The 20832-nt window shown below is 41.4% G+C and overlaps 1 protein-coding gene across 1 annotated transcript in view; it reads left to right on the top strand.

Moving 5' to 3' along the window:
• The window catches only part of LOC130122476 (pro-neuregulin-3, membrane-bound isoform), a 583791-nt gene that overhangs the window by 346145 nt on the left and 216814 nt on the right, over positions 1 to 20832 (top strand). Inside the window, exon 3 of the mRNA XM_056291408.1 lies at positions 1638 to 1767. Coding sequence (XP_056147383.1) covers positions 1638 to 1767 — 130 coding nt within the window. The remainder of the gene's footprint in view (positions 1 to 1637; positions 1768 to 20832) is intronic.

Below are 20832 nucleotides of genomic sequence, written 5' to 3' on the forward strand. Positions count from 1 at the left end.
CCATTTGTTTGTTGGACAGAGAGAAAGAAAGATGATTGTAATGAAATAACAAGTACTAGGCAAGCTTGACATGGTGAGATGGATTAACATTTAAAGCAAGCCTCGTGGAGGACAGAGCATGTTCAGAGGTGGACATGAGTTGAATGTGATGATAAGTTAAAAGAAGAAAAATCATGTCTACCCTGGGTGCTTTTGATGTCAAGCAAGCAATAATTACCAAAACTATTAGGCTTAATTTTGTAAATAAATATATCATTTGCCATAATAATCTAACGTTGCTAAATGGATAAATGAATGAGACTTTGAATGCTAGAAAACCTGGAAAACAAATTGAATGGCTTGTTTAATTTGGATACAATGGTTGTTAATTAGGCCAGTTGAGTCCTTTCTATTAAAACTCCCATGTCCTTTACACTGTAAGCTGAAAACAAATAGCAATAAGCTGGAGTGTGCCTTCATACAGTTCAGGCCCATATCAGGCCCACACACAAAAGAATGACCTCTATTTAAAGACCTAATGGAACGATTGTCTTGTTTCTTGCTGGCTCATTTCACTTGATGAGCTACATCTGCTGGGTAAGCTTACATGTAATTGAAGGGTCATCTTGTCAGAATATCCATTTTTGCTATCTTATTCAATTGTAGGAGACATAAATTGAAATAATTTCAGTTAGGCAACAGAGTCCTCTAGCGTGATAACGATGACAATTGTATTAAAAATTAGCTTTGATGGGCATCTGGGTGTCATGGCGGTCTATTCTGTTGCCTCCGGCATGGTCGGGCATCCCTACATACACAATTGGCCGTGTCTGCGGGTGGGAAGCATATGTGTCCTGGTCACTGCACTAGCACCTTCTCTGGTTGGTCAGGGCACCTGTTCAGGGGGAAGGGGGGACTGGGGGGGGGGTAGCGTGATCCTCCCATGCGCTATGTCCCCCTGGCGAAACTCCTCACTGTCAGGTGAAAAGAAGCGGCTGGTGACTCCACATGTATCGGAGGAGGCATGTGGTAGTCTGCAGCCCTCCCTGACTTGGCGGAGGGGTTGGACCAATGATCAGGATAGCTCAGAAGAGTGGGGTAATTGGCTGGATACAATTGGGGAGAAAAAGAGGGGAACCCCCCCCCCCAAAAAAAAGAAGAACTTTGATGGAGTTAACAAAACAACAAGAGTGTTGTTCCCTCAAATCTGGCTCTGCCACTGTACCCAAGATAGAGTTTAAACCTTTTCTTGTTTCCTCCAAACCAACTTCAAGATATTTTGCTTGTTTTTTGTATTTTAAAGTAAATATCTACTCAAAAGCCTCATACGATGTTCAAATTCATGATTACTTAAGTCTCAAGTACATACTGCATATGATGACAAAGATCACTACACTTATATTTGTCAGATTAGTCTGCTTTCGATTTACTGATTTTAAATCATTATGGAGGAGAGCAGAGTTCATACAGTACATCTTTAAATTTGCTGTTAAATCTCTCTCTCCAAGACATGCTTTTGAAAAAGAAAAGCAGCTCTTGTAGTTTGGCGTGACATTTCCAGATGGCGGTAACCCACTGCGGCTCAGTTCCACTGTGTGCAGCATGGAAATCTTAATTATTATTTGAGTAATGAGGATCTTCCTGTGTTTATCCCACAGCGTCTCCTACCACCCCTCCACTGCGGTCTGAACATTTCAAACCTTGTCATGAAAAGGACCTGGCCTACTGCCTCAATGATGGGGAATGCTTTGTCATTGAGACTCTCAGCGGGCCTCACAAGCACTGCAAGTAAGTAATTGCTGTACTGTTATTATCGATGATAATTTATGCCTCCTCCTCACCCTTGCGCTTGCTTTTTTCTTCACCCTCACTCCTATCCTTCCTTTTTCCTTCTCCCTGTCCTCTTCCTCCTCCTTATTATTTCCTATCCTGTTCTGGGTTAGTGACTTAGCTTGGTGCACAGGGTATTTTTCCAAAAGGGAATATTCATCCAAACTTGAATCCATAATGTGCCAGGGGCACTTTATGGATTCAATGGTTTGAGGTAATACTCTGTGTTGTAGCTTGTATGAGAAAGTGTTTTGGTAACTTCTTGTCTGCTGCCTCACTCAAATCACTAATTGCTGTTGGCAGCATCTTTTAGGTTGCTGCTCATATGAGCTGCTTCTTGTGAAAACTTCTTTAAAACGGCTACGGCCCAGAGCTCTCTGATCGCTGCAAAGAACCATTTTATAAAGTCCCTTTTATTATGAAGTGAAAATGCTTAACTGTACTGACTTTTTGGTGGTCTTTGATATCGCTTCAGTAATGTGATGACTATACAGGTTGATTACACACAATTGCCATGAAATGGTTTTGGATGGTATAATTTCTGGCAAATACACCTCTGATAGCCATTTTGTGAGCTGCAGCCAGGTCCTTGTATGGTCGGTTGGTTGCTTTTATTAAAATGGGTTTGAAAGAATAATGCTGCTCCAAGATTTGAACCGCAGTTGCTGTCTGTTGAAGTTAGTGCTCACTGACTGGTTTTAGTTACACTATAAGTTGGGTATGAGTTTTGAAAAAAAAAATTACTCTTAAAGGCCCAACCTGAGATTTATTTTACTATGTAAAATTAAGTCACATTTGTGTATATAATTGAAGAGTTTGAGTTTATAAACTGAAAATAAGAATTTTGTCTCTCTAGATTGAGCATAATTGAAAACATAGGCCTGTTTTACTCAAATTTTTATAAATATTACCGATGTAAACAAACCTTTCGCAGCATCACAAAACATTAGAAACTCAGATTTAGTTGTTGTTTAATGTAAGCTCTTGTATTAGGAAACCTATCAATAAATTTGAGAGTAATCACTGTTTCTAATCATGTGGTTTGTATTATGGTAACGGAGATCCTCTTGTTTACATTACAGAAAGTGCCTTTAAAAAGTTGAGAAATTAGGTTATTTCCCTAATTTTCCATACAAATGAACTTGTTCCAAGAATTCTCTAAAATGAAGCAACAATATATTCATTTTGATGAGACAATATTGTCACATTTTCCAAAATAATTGATTCCATAAATCTGGGAACCAGAAAGAAAACAAGTGCAATAATAGTCTCAGCTCAATGAAAGACATTGTGTCATTTGATTTTTAATATCATCTGAGGATATCATAATAGACTATAACAGGGCTACTCAAAGCACCTCGGACTGAACGCCAAGTCAATCCGGACCCAGCCCATACCTCATGTTGTGAATACGATATGTTATGAAGTGTACAGTGGAAATCCACGAATGGCTTCTTTTTACATGCTTCAAAAAATACATAAAAGTGAGGTTAATCCCCCAGGTAGACCTGTGATTCCAGGCAATGGCAGCCTCATTGAACCAGTGTCAAGGTATATTGACTATTTCATAAAACCATTTTTACCTTCACTTCCTGCTCATATTCAGGACACCACTGATGTGCTCAGCAAGATCAAGCAGCTGGAAAACAGGAACAGAGACTGGTCTAGCCACTATGGGTGTTGAATCATTGTCGACAACCATAGAACACAAACAGGGCCTAGCAGCACTCAGACACTTTTCAAGTGCTCGGCCAGAATCTGAAATGCCACCCAGTAATTTCTTATTGTCATGGACAGAATGAACTTTGATTAATAACATTTTCATTTTTCAGGACAAAGTGTTTAAACAGACAAAAGGGTGTGCTATGGGGGCTTGCTATAGTCCTTCTTATGAAGGTTTATACCTGGATAAATGGGAAGAAGACTTTGTGTTTAGCCATGAAAGAAATAGTTTTCTTGAACACAATATCCGGTGGGGAAAGTATATTGATTATGTTTTTTTGTTTTGGTCTGGGTCAGAGGCAGAGCTACAAGCTTTCCATGCCTTTTTGAACGGTATTCACCCTAACATCAGGCTGTCTCTAGATTACAGCAAGGACAGCATACATTTTTTTAGATCTTAACGATCTTTAAAGACAATCAAGGGACTTTGCATACATCTATATTTTGGAAACCAACAGACAGAAACACCGTACTACATGACAGGAGCTTTCATCCAAACTAGCTCAACGAGAATGGGCCTTATGGCCAGTTCCAACGAGCCTGAGAATTTGTGATCAGGAAAAGGAGTTAGAGGCCAAAACCAAGGAAATGGCGTCATGCTTTCAGGAATGGGAATATAGTAGAGTAAGCATAGACTGCAGCCAAATACCTGGATAGACAAACTTTACTGCAAAGGAATGCTCCTAAACAAACCAAAGATGGAGTGGTATTTGTCACAACATACAGTAGAGGCCGAACAGGTTATAAATAGGAATCGGGGTAATATTGAGAGTGACAATATACTCAAGTCAGATCTTCCCTGTACCACCATTAATCAGTTTTAGGAGATGCCCTACTCTACAAGGAAAAACTGGTACACAGCCATCTTCAACCAAAAACCCAGCAAATACGGTTGTGTCCAAAACCCAAGGGGTCCTACGAGAGTAACTGTTGTAACCACTGCACAAATGTTATACAGACCAAGACATTTATGGATTTCACATTTCAGAAGAAAGAAGTTCACCATTAATCATTTCATTAACTGTAGAACCTTGTTTGTGATCGATAAGCTAGATAGTCCCAGTTGCAAAGTCGTTAACATTGGAAGAACAAAAAGACGTTTGCAGGATAGGTTAGCAGAACACAAATATGCCATCCGCACCATGAATGTAAACTACCCTATAGCTAGACACTATCTGGACTTCCATAACAGTAAACCATCCACTTTACAAGCCTTTGGCATTGACCAAATCCCATTTTCCATACGGAAAGGTGATAAACAAAGGAAACTTGACCAACGGGAAGCCTTTTGGATTGACAAATTACTGGCTACTAAATACAGAGGACCTAGATTTGACTGCTTTCTTGTTAACATTTATCTGTTTTTTGTAGCCATCGCCATTGTTTGTATTCACTATGTTGCTCTTTATTCAGCTTTGATGAATGATGTGGGCCAATACGACGCCATCTGCTGGAGTTGGTATACTATGTCTGTACCTTCTCTAGGGCACAACGCCATGTCCAAGTGGCAGGTTACTACTGGTGCACGACTAGAAAAGGGCCATTTGTTCCATGAGATCTGTTTGACTCCCTGATGAAGGCTTGATGCCGAAATGCATTGGACTTTGTTTTATTGGTCTTAATATGACCATGACATTAAAGGCATTTTCATTTTCAAGAGTGCCATGATTCCACGGTTTTCACATTATTAAGTAACGTTTTCTATTTTGTGTGTATTTGCTGCCAAGTTCACACACACATTAATGTTACACTGGAGAATTTGCTTTGAGTGTGGTGCAAAGCTTTTACTTCACTTACAGTAACATAATGAGTGTAGTTGTCATCAGCTCGAGTAACACAATCTTCACTTCACCTGGTTTACTGCCTCTGCTCTGCTGTGTGTGTGTGTGTGTGTGTGTGTGTGTGTGTGTGTGTGTGTGTGTGTGTGTGTGTGTGTGTGTGTGTGTTAGTGCTAAGACATGAGTGTTTGTGTTTTAGTTGTCCTAGTTTTAGAGTGGCGCTCATAGGCACTTAGTCCCTTCAAATGTGGGACCCTTTACTAATTAAGTCCCAGAACAACTCCCTCCAAAATATATCCACAGGACTTCCATTCGACCTGCTTTTCAAAGAGGCTGTTATGCTTCCCACAGGGTGTGCGTGCGTGTGTGTGTAAGGGGGGTGGGGGGTAGGGGTCTTTTTGAGATAAGAGAAAGTTTGGCATTTCTCGATAGCAAATTATTTGCAAACATACATGTAGAGGATGTCACAAAAGCAAACACACTCGGTAAGATGGAGGGACGTGCATGGACACACTCTACCTATCGGGACATAGACACACACATGTGCGTGCGCACACACACACTCACACACATACAGACCCCCCCCCCACACACACACACACACTTACTTCAAAGGCTGTGTTATGCAAAGTGCTGCAGTTTTCAGAGCCTGGATTGTGTCGTCCATAGTTCAGTGGTCGAAAGTCAACACAAGTCCATGATGGCTCAGGCGTCTGGTATAAAGTCTTTATGAGCAAGAGAAGATGTGAGACACAAAGAGACAGCCAGGTGTGGGCAGAGATGGAGTCAGGTTGGAGGGGGGGGTTTACTTCCCCTGCTTACCTTTGTTGCCATGACAACATAATCGTTGGGCAAGGGTAGATGCTGAAGACGGAAAGATTACAGTGTATGCTAGAATGGCCTTGAACATGCTGCCTGTGCCTGTGCATGTATGTGTGTATTATGGAGATGAAATGGCAAAACATGTACTTTATCTTCCATTCTGCAGTGCCTGATAGCACAGGGAGATTAATTTGACTTTCTCAAGGTTGTGAGATGTACATTTACAAAATAAATGCATGAAGGTAAAGTTTCATGTAATGATAGTGAACATTGTTTTAATGCCTGTGGCACTTTTGAGGTGGTAGTCTACAGGATTATTTGGAATTGGAAGCAATTAACATTAAGCAACCAAATATTTTTGAGTGAAAGCCTACAAATAGATATCAATTTTTTTTGGTATTTGAGCTGGAGACATTTTCTTCCATTGGCATGCTATAAGACATAATTTGTCCTAATCAATGCAAGCATTGCAAATTTAACTGTGAGTACTAGATCAATGCATAATTTGATTCAAGTTGTGTTTACAACAAATTGAGACAATCAGGTTGGAAAGCAGTGTGTTCAGTCTAGCTGTTTAATGGGGATAAATTGAGCCGATTTGTGACATAATTCAGTCACAGAATTAATCAATTTTATTTGTGAGATGAAACAATCCTTTTTGCAATGATTTTCTTGCAAAAACTATAACTCAAGAATGGAGCACCATTCACAAACCAGTTGTTAAAACAACAGTGGGTTGTCCCCTAGAGTGCTGTTTAGCACTGATGGTACACAATGGTTGTGTTTGTTAACCTGAGGGGATGGATGCAGGGAGGGGTAGGAGGGATTCAGCATGACTCACAGCTCTGTCTCTCATCCCCGCCCCAACCAACTCTTCAACTCCTCCCCCCGACTTTTTCCTCCTTATTCCATACACGTACCGCACATATTTATACGTGCACATACGCACAGCGGAGCTTGCTGCTTGGGGTGACATTCTCGGGCATTTAATCATTAGTGCGCTGCTAATCAGTAAAGCAGTCGGCATGCTAAGATGACAGTTTTCCAACATAGTGAGAGGCCAGAGCATTAAGCCAAAACTGGTTCTGATCAGTTCTTTGATTTGGCAGGAATTTTTTGACTGTAAATAAAAGTGCCAGGGGATAATTCTGCTGTGAGAGATTCAGCTGTCTTTTTGAATATATTCTCATTCACCTATCCTTTCTCTTTCTCCTTTTGCATGGTCCCCTCTGCTCTCCCTACATCTGATCTAATTTTTTTTTTTTTTTTTTAGAATAAGTGGTAGCTATCTGAATATCTAAGCCAAAAATCTCAGATGTTGTCAACTGGCTAGATGCAGTAGGCCCAGAGACTCATGGATTCAGGTCCAATTATTTCTACTCCCCAGTGTATTTGTTTATTTGCTTGTTTGTTTGCTTGTTTATGATCTCCATTGTTATTTCTTTTTCTCCATCCAAGGCACAGTAAAAACCCTACTGGAGACAAGTTTCTCACAAGAGCAAGCTAAGCCTCCCTCCTTGCCTTCTGTAGGGCAGATATTGCCAAGCGATAGAAAGACAATCTCATCTGACAGTTGGTCGTGATGTGGGGTTTGGGAAGGAAAGTTAGGACCCCTCAAAAGCTCCCGCCAATAAGACCAGAGCTTAACAAAGGCCTCTTGAGGGCAGAGGACACACACACACACACACACACACACACACACACACACGCACATTTAAGATGGGACGCAAGGGGGTGCTGTTTTCTTCTTGAAAAACCTGATAAAAAGCATCGCCTTTGTAAAGATAGTAGATTTTATTTGTATAGCCCAATAACACCTTTTCATTCCTTCAAGTTAAAGAGCTATATTTGACATAATTTAATTACTGATATTCAGTGGCAGCTGGCTGCCATTTAACTAGGTGGGGCTGCTGGTACTGAGGTGATATGGTGACACAAGGAGGGTATCTACACACCCCATTCTCACATGCATCGGCGTCGCCAGGTCATTTTGCCGGGAATGTTTTGAGTGAAGCCCCGAATATAATTTTAAATGTAAGCCTATGTGAAGCCCAACAAAAAACGTAATGTGTGTGAATATCTGAGTCGGATATTTCGTAAAAGTTGTTTGGCAATTTGCTGACAGAAGATCTAGTAACATTTACAGAAATGTTTCTGAACAATGATAGTTTGAACAAATAGCCATAAGGATGTCATATCATCAATAAAGTGGCTACATGATGTTAGAGGTCTGCATTGGCAGAAACAGGACTCGCCAGCTAACAGATGCCGTAAATATTTCTCTAAACGTGTTCTAGAGTTTTTTAAAAAAAGAGTGAAAAATGACCCAGAGCTTGTCCAACAAGCTCTGGTTGCAGCCTGTAGTATCTCACAACATGCCCATTTTATGCCACGCCCCCTTTGGCTCTTCTCTTCCTCTCATTTTGCCATTGTTAAGCTAAGCTAACCACTTCCATGAGTTAGCCAGCCACTGTCTTTTTCAGACATACCTTTTATTGTATTTGAATATTCATTGTAATTGTATTGTAACTTAAGCAAGGGTAGTATTAATCTTGTTTTTTCTAAGAGCATGCCTCCTGTAAAAAAAATAATGTATTTTCTCTAACTTTGAGGTAACTTAATATAGTAAGGCTAGTTACCAGTGGGCCCTGTGATGGGCTGGTGGCCTGTCCAGGGTGTCTCCCCGCCTGCCGCCCAATGACTGCTGAGATAGACTCCAGCATCCCCGAGACCTTGAGAGCAGGATAAGCAGCTTTCCCAGCCAGACACTCTTGACACACCTTCCCGCACTCCACATGACAACATCAAAAACACCAGGTAAAGTCGCCGCCAGACTGCCCTCAGTGTTCTTGGAACTGCCGGTCTGCATGGGCTAGCAGTTAGCTGAGCCTGCCCCCGCTTCTGTGTCCTGTCAGACTGCCCTCAGTGTTACCTCCTCGTGTGCAGCTCCGGGCAAGGCCGCGGTCCCTGGGCCCACAGCGCAGCAGACCAAGCTCTCACAGCCGATCCAGCGCCAGCTCTCCCAGCCAACAAATTAAGACAAAAATTTAGACGCAGACATGGACAAAAACACTGCATCGACAGCAGTGGGTTAGGCCACTGCAAATGTGAATTCGGCCGCCATCTTCCCACACCGGTACTAAGTGAGGCTGCTGCAAACGTGAATTCATGCCCCCATCTTCCCACACCGGAAGCGGAAGGACACATCAATGTACATTGTTCGCATTATAGGGGGATGGGGGGATCTGACCCCTAATTAAGACTTGGACCCCTCTAAAAGAGTTCAGAAACAGGTTGCGCATGGGGGGGGTCGAAACATTCATGTATCCTTCTTATATGTAATCGTAAATATTACAATATATATTTCCAATAGTTATGCCTGGTAGAATCTTGCAATCCGATTTCAGACATCCCCAAAGTAGACCATGCCATTTCTCTTAACCTTGACGTTATCTGAACGTCTTGTCCGCCTGTCTCATTTCAGTGGCTCGTGTCCTCATTAAAGTCTATGCTCACGTGCATTGCACAAGCCAAGGGATACGGTTTAGGTTAATGTAAGTATCTAGCTATCTAGCTATTTTAATACGCTCTACTGTCTTACCTTCAGAGTTTCTGAATTAAATTGTGTCATGTGTCTACAGATGAACGAATGTTGGTTTCTAACTTTTGCCTTAAGTTAGTTTAGCTACATGTCTGTGAATGTTCTCATTCATCCAGGTCATGGTTATCCAAAGGAACTGAATCAAGTGCAACTGGACTTGGTATATATCCGTGAAGACGTTTCGCCTCTCATCCAAGAGGCTTCATCAGTTCGTGCCTTTCTGACTAGTGCCTTTCTGACGTTAGTTTAGCTAACTAACGTTAGCTAGCTAAAGCTAACATTTGCCATACCTAACATTAGCTAACTAATGTCAGCTAGATGACAGCACGCCCTTTCATTTCTAATGCTGGCTAAATAGCTTGCTAGCTAACAGTTTAAAACTTTGGGTACCTTGCTGGAGTCAGATTTTGATGCCATGGGCTTAATCACGCGTACACGCACTTAATTGCGTGCACATATTTGGACTCAATTCACTGTCAGGGCTTTAAAAAGTATGCAGTTTACAGATGTGGTGGGAGCGGAAGTTAATATCTAACATTTAACCTTGACTACGCCACCCCAGGACTTCCGCTCACAGTTCTCGCAATATTAGACATACACTAACCTAAATGGCACAAAGGTTAATTCACTAATGAAAGTCAAAGATGTCATGTTTCCAATATCAATACTATGTTTTATTGAATGTTCACAAAAAAGGCAATAACAATTATAAGGGTTGACAGGAAGAGGAGAAACATAATGGTAGCAAAAAATGAAAATAAACAAAATACCACAAGACTGTCCTACTTCAGACACATAGCCAACACACATACACACACACACACACACACACACACCCACACACACACACACACACACACACACACACACACACACACACACACATACACAGGGACAACTATAAGCAGCAAGACTTGGAATTGATTACCATTTCTACTGGCAGTTTGTATTTGTTGCAACATGGTTCAATCTGATTACCTTTGATGCACATAATGGACGACAGCGTCCCATCTAGTGCAAGTCTATTTCTACACTCTTTTGTTTGGTCCAACGGTCGAGAAGAATTGTTCTGCATCCGCATTAGATTGCAGTAGACATAGAACAAGCTGTTCCACCAAAAATAAAAAAACAAAACTCTGCTTTCATTCTTCTCTCTGCCGTGCACTTTGTTAGACAGCTAACGTAAGCTACCTAGCTATTTACATAGTTTAAGCTAGTCTAAACTTATTCTGTAATTTACAGAGTATTTATTCAAAACAAATATGACAAACACCCTGGGTTCATTAGTTAATCAATCCATGATTTATACCTGTTCTAATTACTTACATTGGCTTGGTTCATGCCAGGTTAGTTGGAGTGTGGCTGCCTTACTTGAACGCCTTCTAGGCACCCCAGCTGTGAACTTGAGCAGCTGTCCAATCAACACAGAGATAAGCATAGCGCACCACTCGGAGGGTAATTTAAGATTCTGCCTCATGGAAACACCCTTATAAAACACCCAGTTTTTGAATACTCTGCTATTTTCTAGATCTGATCTCTATTTTCTAGAGTCAGTGTCATTTGCTTGGTTTATCCATTACCAGAAAGAATTTGACTGTAATATATTTGCTTGTTCGTCTCTGTTGCGGTTGCAATGCTTTTGCGTGAGCATTGTGTGGGCAGCGTGAGGCTGAAGGTGAAACCATGTGTCACATGCCAGATGCATGAGAGTTGGCACCATGAGCCAGCTGAACCTATGGCTTGGCATTTAATTTCCAGTGTTGGGCAAGTTACTTTCAGAATGTAATGTATTGCACATTAATAGTTACTTTCATTTGAAAGTAATGTTACTTTACAATATTACTCTATGTAGAGTAATGTGTTACTGATTACACTACTTTTGCATTACTTTCACCAAAATAACCGCAGAAGTACAACTAGGCATTAATTGGAAGAGGGTAATGTTTAATTGTGGGTACTCAAAGCACAGAAGCGCAAGTTTATTGCAGTTCATTACAAATTCAGTGGAAGGCAATATTATAAAGCTTAATGAAGCCGTAGACCTGAAACAGCATATAATAACTGCTTATGTTTACAATAGTGTGATAATATAGAACAATTAGAACTTGGACACAGGGATGGGCAGGCATACAAAGGATCACAGTCTTGATAAGTTATGTTCTTAGCTTTTTCTTTGATAAACTGAAAGTAATGGGCATATACCCATTTCGAAAATGCAGATTCAGACTCTGCAACCATCTCAGCCATCGAATTTCAGTAACAAGAAATGCTTCAGGGAATACTCTTTTCTGGTGGCACACTGGTGGAAGTGGCACAGTGTGGTTGAATTTTAAAAAAAAAGACAATAAGCACTTAAATTAGGGCCTGAATACACCAGGCACGGCCGCGGAGTGACATGTCTGCTGCAGCAGAACGTGTTCGTTATAATCAATTGAAGCTACTACACTGACCACAGAAGCCGTGTGCACAAGCGTGGTTGCCCGTGCTGCTGATCTCTATTTTTATGTGGTTGGTCTGTTTTTCTTTCTCTACACAGGAGTACAATCTGTTTAAAAATGATCAAAATAAATATCTCATTTTATCAGAGGCAATGCAACGCATCAATGCAACCTTGTGGGTTATTTTTTGTTTTTTTCCGTCCATCCATCAATCCATTATCCAAGTCGCTTATCCTAATTAGGTTCATGTGATGCTGGAGCCTATCCCAGTAGTCATTGGGCAGCAGGCGGAGAAACCCCTTGGACAGGCCGCCAGTCCATCACAGGGCTGACACATTCACACCTAGGGAAGGTTAAGTATGGCCGATTCACCTGACCTACATGGACAACTCCAGAGTTCGGACCCCTGGACCTTATTGCTGCGAGGCGACCACACAAACCACTGCGCCGCCGTGCTGCCCTTGCTGTGAAGCACACACAAACACACAGTCCAAACATACAGTCCTACTGTATTATTTTTATTATTATTTTCATTGCATATTAAAATAAATCAATGTGTATCCACAATCCTGTAGTTAAAACAATCGTGTTAATTAATTCAGTACCAGTAAAACATTTGCCACTTACTTGAAATCTCCTCAGAAAACTCCTCAGAAAACACGGTTTACAGGCAACCACATGCAACAAACAAGACTGGATTAAAACCTAGTATATGGCTGGACTGCAACTACATTTAAAAAGCGGCTATTTTTGCGTGACTGTGTTTAAAAAGTGACTGATTTGACATCGGTTGCATGAACAGCAGCTGTAGTGCACAGCTTTTTCAAACTCTGATTATTTATAGTTAAATAGCGCCAATTTATTTTTATTTGCCATAATCACTGGAAAGTCTGGGTGTGACACCCCTTATGAATGTGCTTCAGTTACCACCACTCTAACTGCGTGTGGCTATTAGTGCTGGTGTTTGTGAATTAGACTTTTTTGCAATGAGGCATCTCAGTAGTATCCACAAGCTGCAATATATTACGTTCATTAACGTGTGAATCGATTCACGGCCAATAGGAAAACTCCCACTTCCGTGTTTACCAGCATCGTCATTGGTCGACCGATCGTTGGTCACTTGATAGGGACATTTACATTTGTAAGGCTAATTCCGCTGGCCGGTCAAGCCAAAAATACCCACTCTGCTCTGCCTACGTGACGCACCACATCCGTGCCTGGTGTATTTCGGGCTGGTATCGCGTTACCTGACATAGTAGCTGTAATAATATTACCGAAATCCTATTAGAAATTACTTTGTTACTGCTAAAAGTAATGCATTACTGTAACCTGTTACCTCAACACTTTTCATTAACAATATAAAATGTCATATATTATGTTAGCTGTCCCAGGTGGTCAGTCATGGCCAGTGAGACAATGGAGGATTAGTTGTAGAGATGTGTTTTAACATCAATATAGGGTTTATTACTTCATTTTAATAGTCTTTTGTGTGATTGTGGTGGTTTAGTTAGTCTTTTGACTTCCTGATATCAGCTTTTATAATAGGTACCCCCTTTGTTTTCACTTAGAATGCAGGAGTTTTACCTGGTTGGGCAATTGGACAAAATTAAAATCCATACAAAATTAAAATCCATGTGTGCTGAAGGCTGATTAATTGTATTAGCGCAAATGTATAACTACTTTATTGAACTCAGATTAGATTTCATTCACAAAGTCAACATAAGCAAAATGAGAGGAGAAAGCCGGCACTGTTTTGTGCTGAAAGAGTAGGTTAAAACTTGTAAGAATTAGGACTTAGTAGATATGATATTGCAGTCTGTATTTCCTGTGGTTGTCATGCAGGCTTAATACTGAGCAGGATAGTATGGGTAATGATGAGTGTTACATTTATATGCTGTTGTATTAAGGAAGTAGGGGGAGGTCAGAATGACAGCAGGCAGGAGGAGGTCAGGAGGACAGTGAGCAGGGAGGACCTAGCAGCAAAGAGGTGAGTTACAAAGGAGACTGTGCTTACAGATGTATGCCATCATACCAGATATATGTAGGCAAATAGTACTGTCAGAAACAGGATGAAGATATGGGAAAGAGTAATAGAAGCTAGGTTAAAACGAGAGGTGATGATCAGCGAGCAGCAGTATGGTTTCATGCCACGGAAGAGCACTACAGATGTGATGTTTGCTTTGAGAATGTTGATGGAGAAGTATAGAGAAGGCCAGAAAGAGTTACATTGTGTCTTTGCGGATTTAGAGAAAGCATACGACAGGGTGCCAAGAGAGGAGGTGTGGTATTGTATGAGGAAGTCAGGAGTTGCAGAGAAGTATGTAGGAGTGGTGCAGGATATGTATGAGGGAAGTGTGACAGTGGTGAGGTGTGCGGTTGGAATGACAGATGGGTTCAAGGTGGAGGTGGGATTACGTCAATGATCGGCTCTGAGCCCCTTCTTGTTTGCAATGGTGATGGACAGGTTGACGGACGAGATCAGGCAGGAGTCTCCATGGACTATGATGTTTGTGGATGACATTGTGATTTGTAGCGAGAATTGGGTGCAGGTTGAGGAGAGCCTGGAGAGGTGGAGGTATGCACTGGAGAGAAGAGGAATGAAAGTCAATAGGAGCAAGACGGAATACATATGCGTGAATGAGAGGGAGGACAGTGGAATGGTGATGATGCAAAGGAGTAGAGGTGATGAAGGTGTATGAGTTTAAATACTTGGGGTCAACTGTCCAAAGTAATGGGGAGTGCAGAAGAGAGGTCAAGAAGAGCGTGCAAGAGAGGTGGAGTGGGTGGAGAAGAGTGTCAGGAGTGATTTGTGACAGAAAGGTACCAGCAAGAGTTAAAGGGAAGGTTTACAAGATGGTTGTGAGACCAGCTATATTATATGGTTTAGAGACAGTGGCACTGACGAAAAGACAGGAGGCTGTGCTGGAGGTGGCAGAGTTGAAGATGCTAAGATTTTCACTAGGAGTGACGATGAAGAACAGGATTAGGAATGAGTATATTAGAGGGACAGCTCAGGTTGGACGGTTTGGAGACAAAGCAAGAGAGGCAAAATTGAGATGGCTTGGACATGCGTGGAGGAGAGATGCTGGGTATATTGGGAGAAGGATGCTATATATAGAGCTGCCAGGGAAGAGGAAAAGAGGAAGACCAAAGAGAAGGTTAATGGATGTGGTGAGCGAGGACGTGCAGGTGGCTAGTGTGACAGAGGAAGACGCGCAGGACCTCTAACGGGAACAGCCAAAAGTAGTAGTAGTAGTACTTTCAGAAACTGATGGGATGCACTTCAATCATACCCTACTGTTCTCAACTAATATGCTAGGACTTTTAATACTGTTGGCTACTGATAGTGAAGAATGATGATAACGATTATGATGGTGAATGAGATGATGTGGAATGTTGATTTATTTTTTCTATTAGATTATTTTCACAGTAAGAAAAGCTGACAAATTTAAATGACTGTGGGTTCTCTGCCTTTACTGTTGGTCAGGCACAGGCCTAGATGCTGTATGGTAGTAACACATCTGTCTACCTCTTTGGCATGTTGATAGTGTCTTTGGTTCTGGTACAGCATTTTTGTGGGTCTGCATTTGAGCCAAAATGATGGTCTGTTGTTGTGTGTTTGTGGGTCTTACTTGCTGGCAGTTTTGCTCTCGAATATTTTGCTGGTGACCCCTGACTACAAGAGTTGTTGTGTGATACGTGCCCTATGAGCTGGTGTAATGGATTTGATTCATCATCATCTACAGACTGCAGACATTGTTAAACAAGCAAGATACTGTAAGGATTGTAAGACTTCGGTTCACTGAAGTACACGCCTGCGCTCCTGTGCTATACTGGGTTCCCTTTATGCCCTAAAGAAAAAGTTGACCCCTCCAATTGTCACTGTATAAATTCGCCCTCAATCAGTGTATAAATGTGTGTGTGAGTGGGTGAATGTGAGGCATACATTGTAAAGCACTTTGAGTGGTCAGTAGACTAGAAAAGTGCTATATAAATGCAGTCCATTTACAATTTAGTACGTGACATCAGGGAGATAAAATAGCCAGTCTTGGTAAGGTTTCAGTGTCAGGCATTTCTCATTTAACTCTACATTGCATAGTATTGTTTAAAAGGCTTGTTCCAAAAATACATAACTCATCTCTGCATTATACTATTGCATCATTTTAGAAGTTCAGAGTGCATACTTTGGCCCGGAGAGTAGTAATTGCAAAATAACCATGTACTATTTTGGGATATGGATTGTACCCTGTTAAACAATGACCATTTCAACGTATTATGCATTTGTTTATTTTTTGTGGTTCATGTTCATTATTTATTTTACATCATGAAATATTATTATGCACATAATATGCAGAATTTGCTGCAGAAACCAATATGTGAATTCTAAACTTTCCTCTTCTGCCTCTCCAATGTATCCTGTGGGGAAAAATACTCTTGATTTGTTATCATACAGCATTTGTATTTTTTTTTCAGATGCTACATGTCTTCACTGCCTCATGCATAATACAATACATACAGTGCACATCTATGTGTATTTTTTTTATTTTTTACTTTTGTTACTAACAGGGGACTATTGAAACAGCCATCTTTCCAAGCTCTGTATGCTTACTCGATGTGGAATTTCTGTAGACCTCTGCACTGCAAACAGGTCTCAAGAGAGAACATTGTGTAGTTTGCCAAGAAATTACTCCGAGTAGAAACACCTGCATATAAAATTTGGGAGCATTAAAAACTGAGCACTATACTTCCTTACATAAACATCATACCCCAAAGGGTGTACCACAATCAGAATCATTACTTTTTCCACTTACTATCAAGCCAAGTAAAATTTGCTCATCCATTGGGCTCAGAAATAATGTTTCTCCAGTAGACTCCTCTCCAGGTCAATGAACATATGAAAATTAAGAAAGGCTGGATTGAGCAAATATTCCCTTCCAACTATAGTGATAGCTCCAGAGACACAGCTATACTTATTAGAAAAGGTGTCCCATTTACGTCAACCACAGTAATATCAGACGATAATGGCTGGTATGTTATAGTGTTGGGTAAGCTGTTTGGCATCCAAGTTGTTTTAGTTAATCTTTATGGCCCTAATTGGGACGATCCACAGTTTTTCTCCTGCCTTACTGCGAATATTAGGCGGGGATTTTAATTGCGTATTGCATCCAAGTTTGGATAGGTCCAATCCTAGACCCAGTAGCACTGTGTCAAAATCAGGGGCAGTGGCTTTGTCATTCTTGCAATCCTATAAACTATCTGACCCTTGGAGAAGTCTCAACCCCACTACCAAACAATTTTTTTTTCACCAGTCCACCACTCATACTCTAGAATTGATTGGATTTGAAAGGAATTGATTTGAAAGGATTATGGGAATCGTAAGAAATGACAAGAATCACAAGCTGTCATTATATGCAGATGATCTTTTATTGTACATATCCAATTCCGTAGAATCTTTACCAAAACTCATAGACACACTGAAACATTTTAGAAGACTATTAGGCTATAAACAGATTTTTTCAAAAAGTCTTCCTTTTTCCCATAAACCAATTAGCAGCAAATATAGATTATAGTAAATTCCCTTTCAAATTGGAATGCAAAGTATTTACCTATTTGGGTATTAAAGTTACCCATTCATTCAAAGAATTTTATAATTAAAATTTTAAAATGTTGTTAGAACATACCGAACAATATTTTACCAGATTCACAGCGCTCCCTATCTCATTGGCAGGTCGGGTCAATACGGTCAAAATGACAGTATTGCCTCATTTCCTATACTTGTTCCAAATGATTCCCCTTTTTTACCAAAGTCCATATTCACCCAATTAGACAGTCAAATGTCCACTTTCATCTGGAATAAGTCTACTCCACAAATGAAGAGAATGTATTTGGAGATGCCCAGATTGGCTTGGGGTTTGGGCTTGCCTAATTTCACACACTACTACCGGGCAACTAACATCACCAAATTGATTTATTGGATCTCTACATTTGAGAATAAGCAGGGCCCAACCTGGGCAAATATGGAACTGATCTCCAGCCCTGCAATATCCCCAATTCCCATGCTGAGCTCTCCCTTACCCCTGAGCCGAAATCCCCAGATTCTGAACCCTGTTGTAAAAAATTCCCTCAAAATCTGTTTTCAATTCAGGAGACACTTCTGTCTTAATCAGGCAGGTGGCTTCCTTCCATTACTAAACAACCATCTCTTCCCCCCATCCCAAACGGACACAGCATTTCAAGTGTGGCATATTAATGGTCTGGTGTTCTTTAGTGATATCTTTGTCAACGGCACATTTGCCTCATTTGAAATACTGCAAAAAGACTACAATATCTGGAGAACTCTTTTTTTTTTTCAGATTTCCTCAGGCCCGTACCTTTGCCATGAAACATTTCCCATTTCCATCTCTCCCAGCTAGGAATGTTTTGGACAAAATATTTGAGTTGGACCCCTATACGAAAGGAAGGGGTTCTAAAATGTATTCTATGATACAGGACATCAATCAACCCTCATGGGGCAAGACAAAATTAGCATGGGAGCAGGACTTACTAGATGTTGAGCTCCCTGAGGAAATCTGGCAACTCAGCTTGGAACGCATCCGCACATCCTCCTTCTGTATAAGACATGGTCTCATCCAATTTAAAGTATTTCATCGTCTGCACTATTCAAATGAGAGACTTGCTAAAATATACCCTAATGTAAGTCCAGGGTGCCGAAGATGCCAACAGAGTCCGGCTACTACAGGTCACATGTTCCGGCATGCCAATCTCTGAACAGTTCCTGGGAGTAGATTTTTGAGGCATTTTCTCATATATGCAGGAAGATAATAGTGCCCAGTGGCGCAGTCGTTAACACAGTCGCCTCACAGCAAGAAGGTCCTGGGTTCGAGCCCCGGGGTAGTCCAGCCTTGGTGGGTCATCCCGGGTCGTCCTCTGTGTGGACTTTGCATGTTCTCCCCATGTCTGTGTGGATTTCCTCCAGGGGCTCCGGTTTCCTCCCACAGCCTAAAGACATGTAAGTCAGGTGAATTGGCCATACTAAATTGTCCGTGTGTGTGTGTGTGTGTGTCGGCCGGCCGGCCCTGTGATGGCCTGGCAGCCTGTCCAGAATTTCTCCCCACCTGCTGCCCAATGACTGCTGGGATAGGCTCCAGCATCCCCATGACCCTGAGAGCAGGATAAGCGGTTCACGACCCTGAGAGCAGGATAAGCGGTTCAGATAATGGATGGATGGATAATAGTGCCTAACTCCATTATCGCCATTTTTCGTGTGCCTCCCCTAGAGTACGGAGTTACTGTTCCTCAGGTGAATGCCATAGCATTTGCCTCGCTCTTGACCCGGAGACTTATTCTTCTGCAGTGGAAGTCAAATAAACCCCCTTCCTTCTAACAGTGAGTTAAGGGAGTGCTTTCCATGCTACCATTGGAAAAACTCAGGTATAGTCAAATTAGATCCCATGAAAAATTTACCAGGACTTGGTCCCCTTTTATAGAATTAGTTGAGCGCTTGTCTTTTGCATAACAACCGTGTTTTTTTATCAATATTACTATAAGGTTGGGAACTGGTCAGTTGGATCTAATGATGCATAAAATGCCCCTGTGTTTGTTCTTTTGTGTACTGTCAAACATGCTTTGTATTCTATGTCTGCTTTTTTTTTCTAGTACTATTTTTTTTCCTATCTCTATTTTTGTCTTCTATATTTGGGGGGCCTTGGGGTGGGTGATGTGGGTGGGGAGGGATAAATGGGGATTGCATTTGTTATATTAAGAAGAAGAAATGGAAACGGATGATCTGCTGTGGCGACCCCTAACGGGAGCAGCCGAAAGTAGTAGTAGTAGTATGTTGTATTAACTATAATTCAAAAACTATAAATAAAGTTTTAAAAAAAAATTGCTCATTCCCTGAAATGCTCAGTATTGACCGCCTCTGAAGTGTGGGCACACCAGGACCAAGGTCAGGAGAGCTCCATTGTCCTCCTGCAGGACCACCTCAACGAGTATTTCCTCCAGGAGCTACTCTGGCAACTGAAGTATATCATAAAATAATGTTAAAAGGACTTGTTTAGCATCTTAAATTAAAACAGACAGCAGACATTAATTAATTAAAGCAGACATGTTAAAAGACAACATCATCAGCGTACGCAGTCCCCCACAGCAGATACCAGCACAGTGTGACTGTTCTTCATGCAGCTGGAAGGCTGCCGTACTACTCTTAATATCTCTCTACCCTCCTGTACAAGCAGAAAATACAAACACAACTGTCACCCAGTGACACCCTTTTCAGGACAAATCCACCTGTGTCTTCAGGATCTCAGTAAGCAAACACCTCAACATGGGAAATGGCTTCCACGATGTTTAAAGAATTCACATATGTATCACTAAAGACTAAAGGTTTTTTATCTTCAAGATGGAAGTACAAGTCTTCATCGCAATCGCATCTTAGAAGTGGATTTTTTTAGGGGGGGTTCCCCCCCCTTTTTTTTCTCCCCTGTTGTATGCGGCCAATTACCTCACTCTTCCGAGCCATTCCGGTCGTTGCTCCACCCCCTCTGCCAATCCAGGGAGGGCTGCAGACTACCACATGCTTCCTCCGATACGTGTGAAGTCGCCAGCTGCTTTGTTTCATCTAACAGTGAGGAGTTTCGCCAGGGGGATGTAGCGCATGGGA

Source organism: Lampris incognitus, chromosome 13 (genome assembly GCF_029633865.1).
Source record: "Lampris incognitus isolate fLamInc1 chromosome 13, fLamInc1.hap2, whole genome shotgun sequence".
Lineage (NCBI taxonomy): Eukaryota > Metazoa > Chordata > Actinopteri > Lampriformes > Lampridae > Lampris > Lampris incognitus.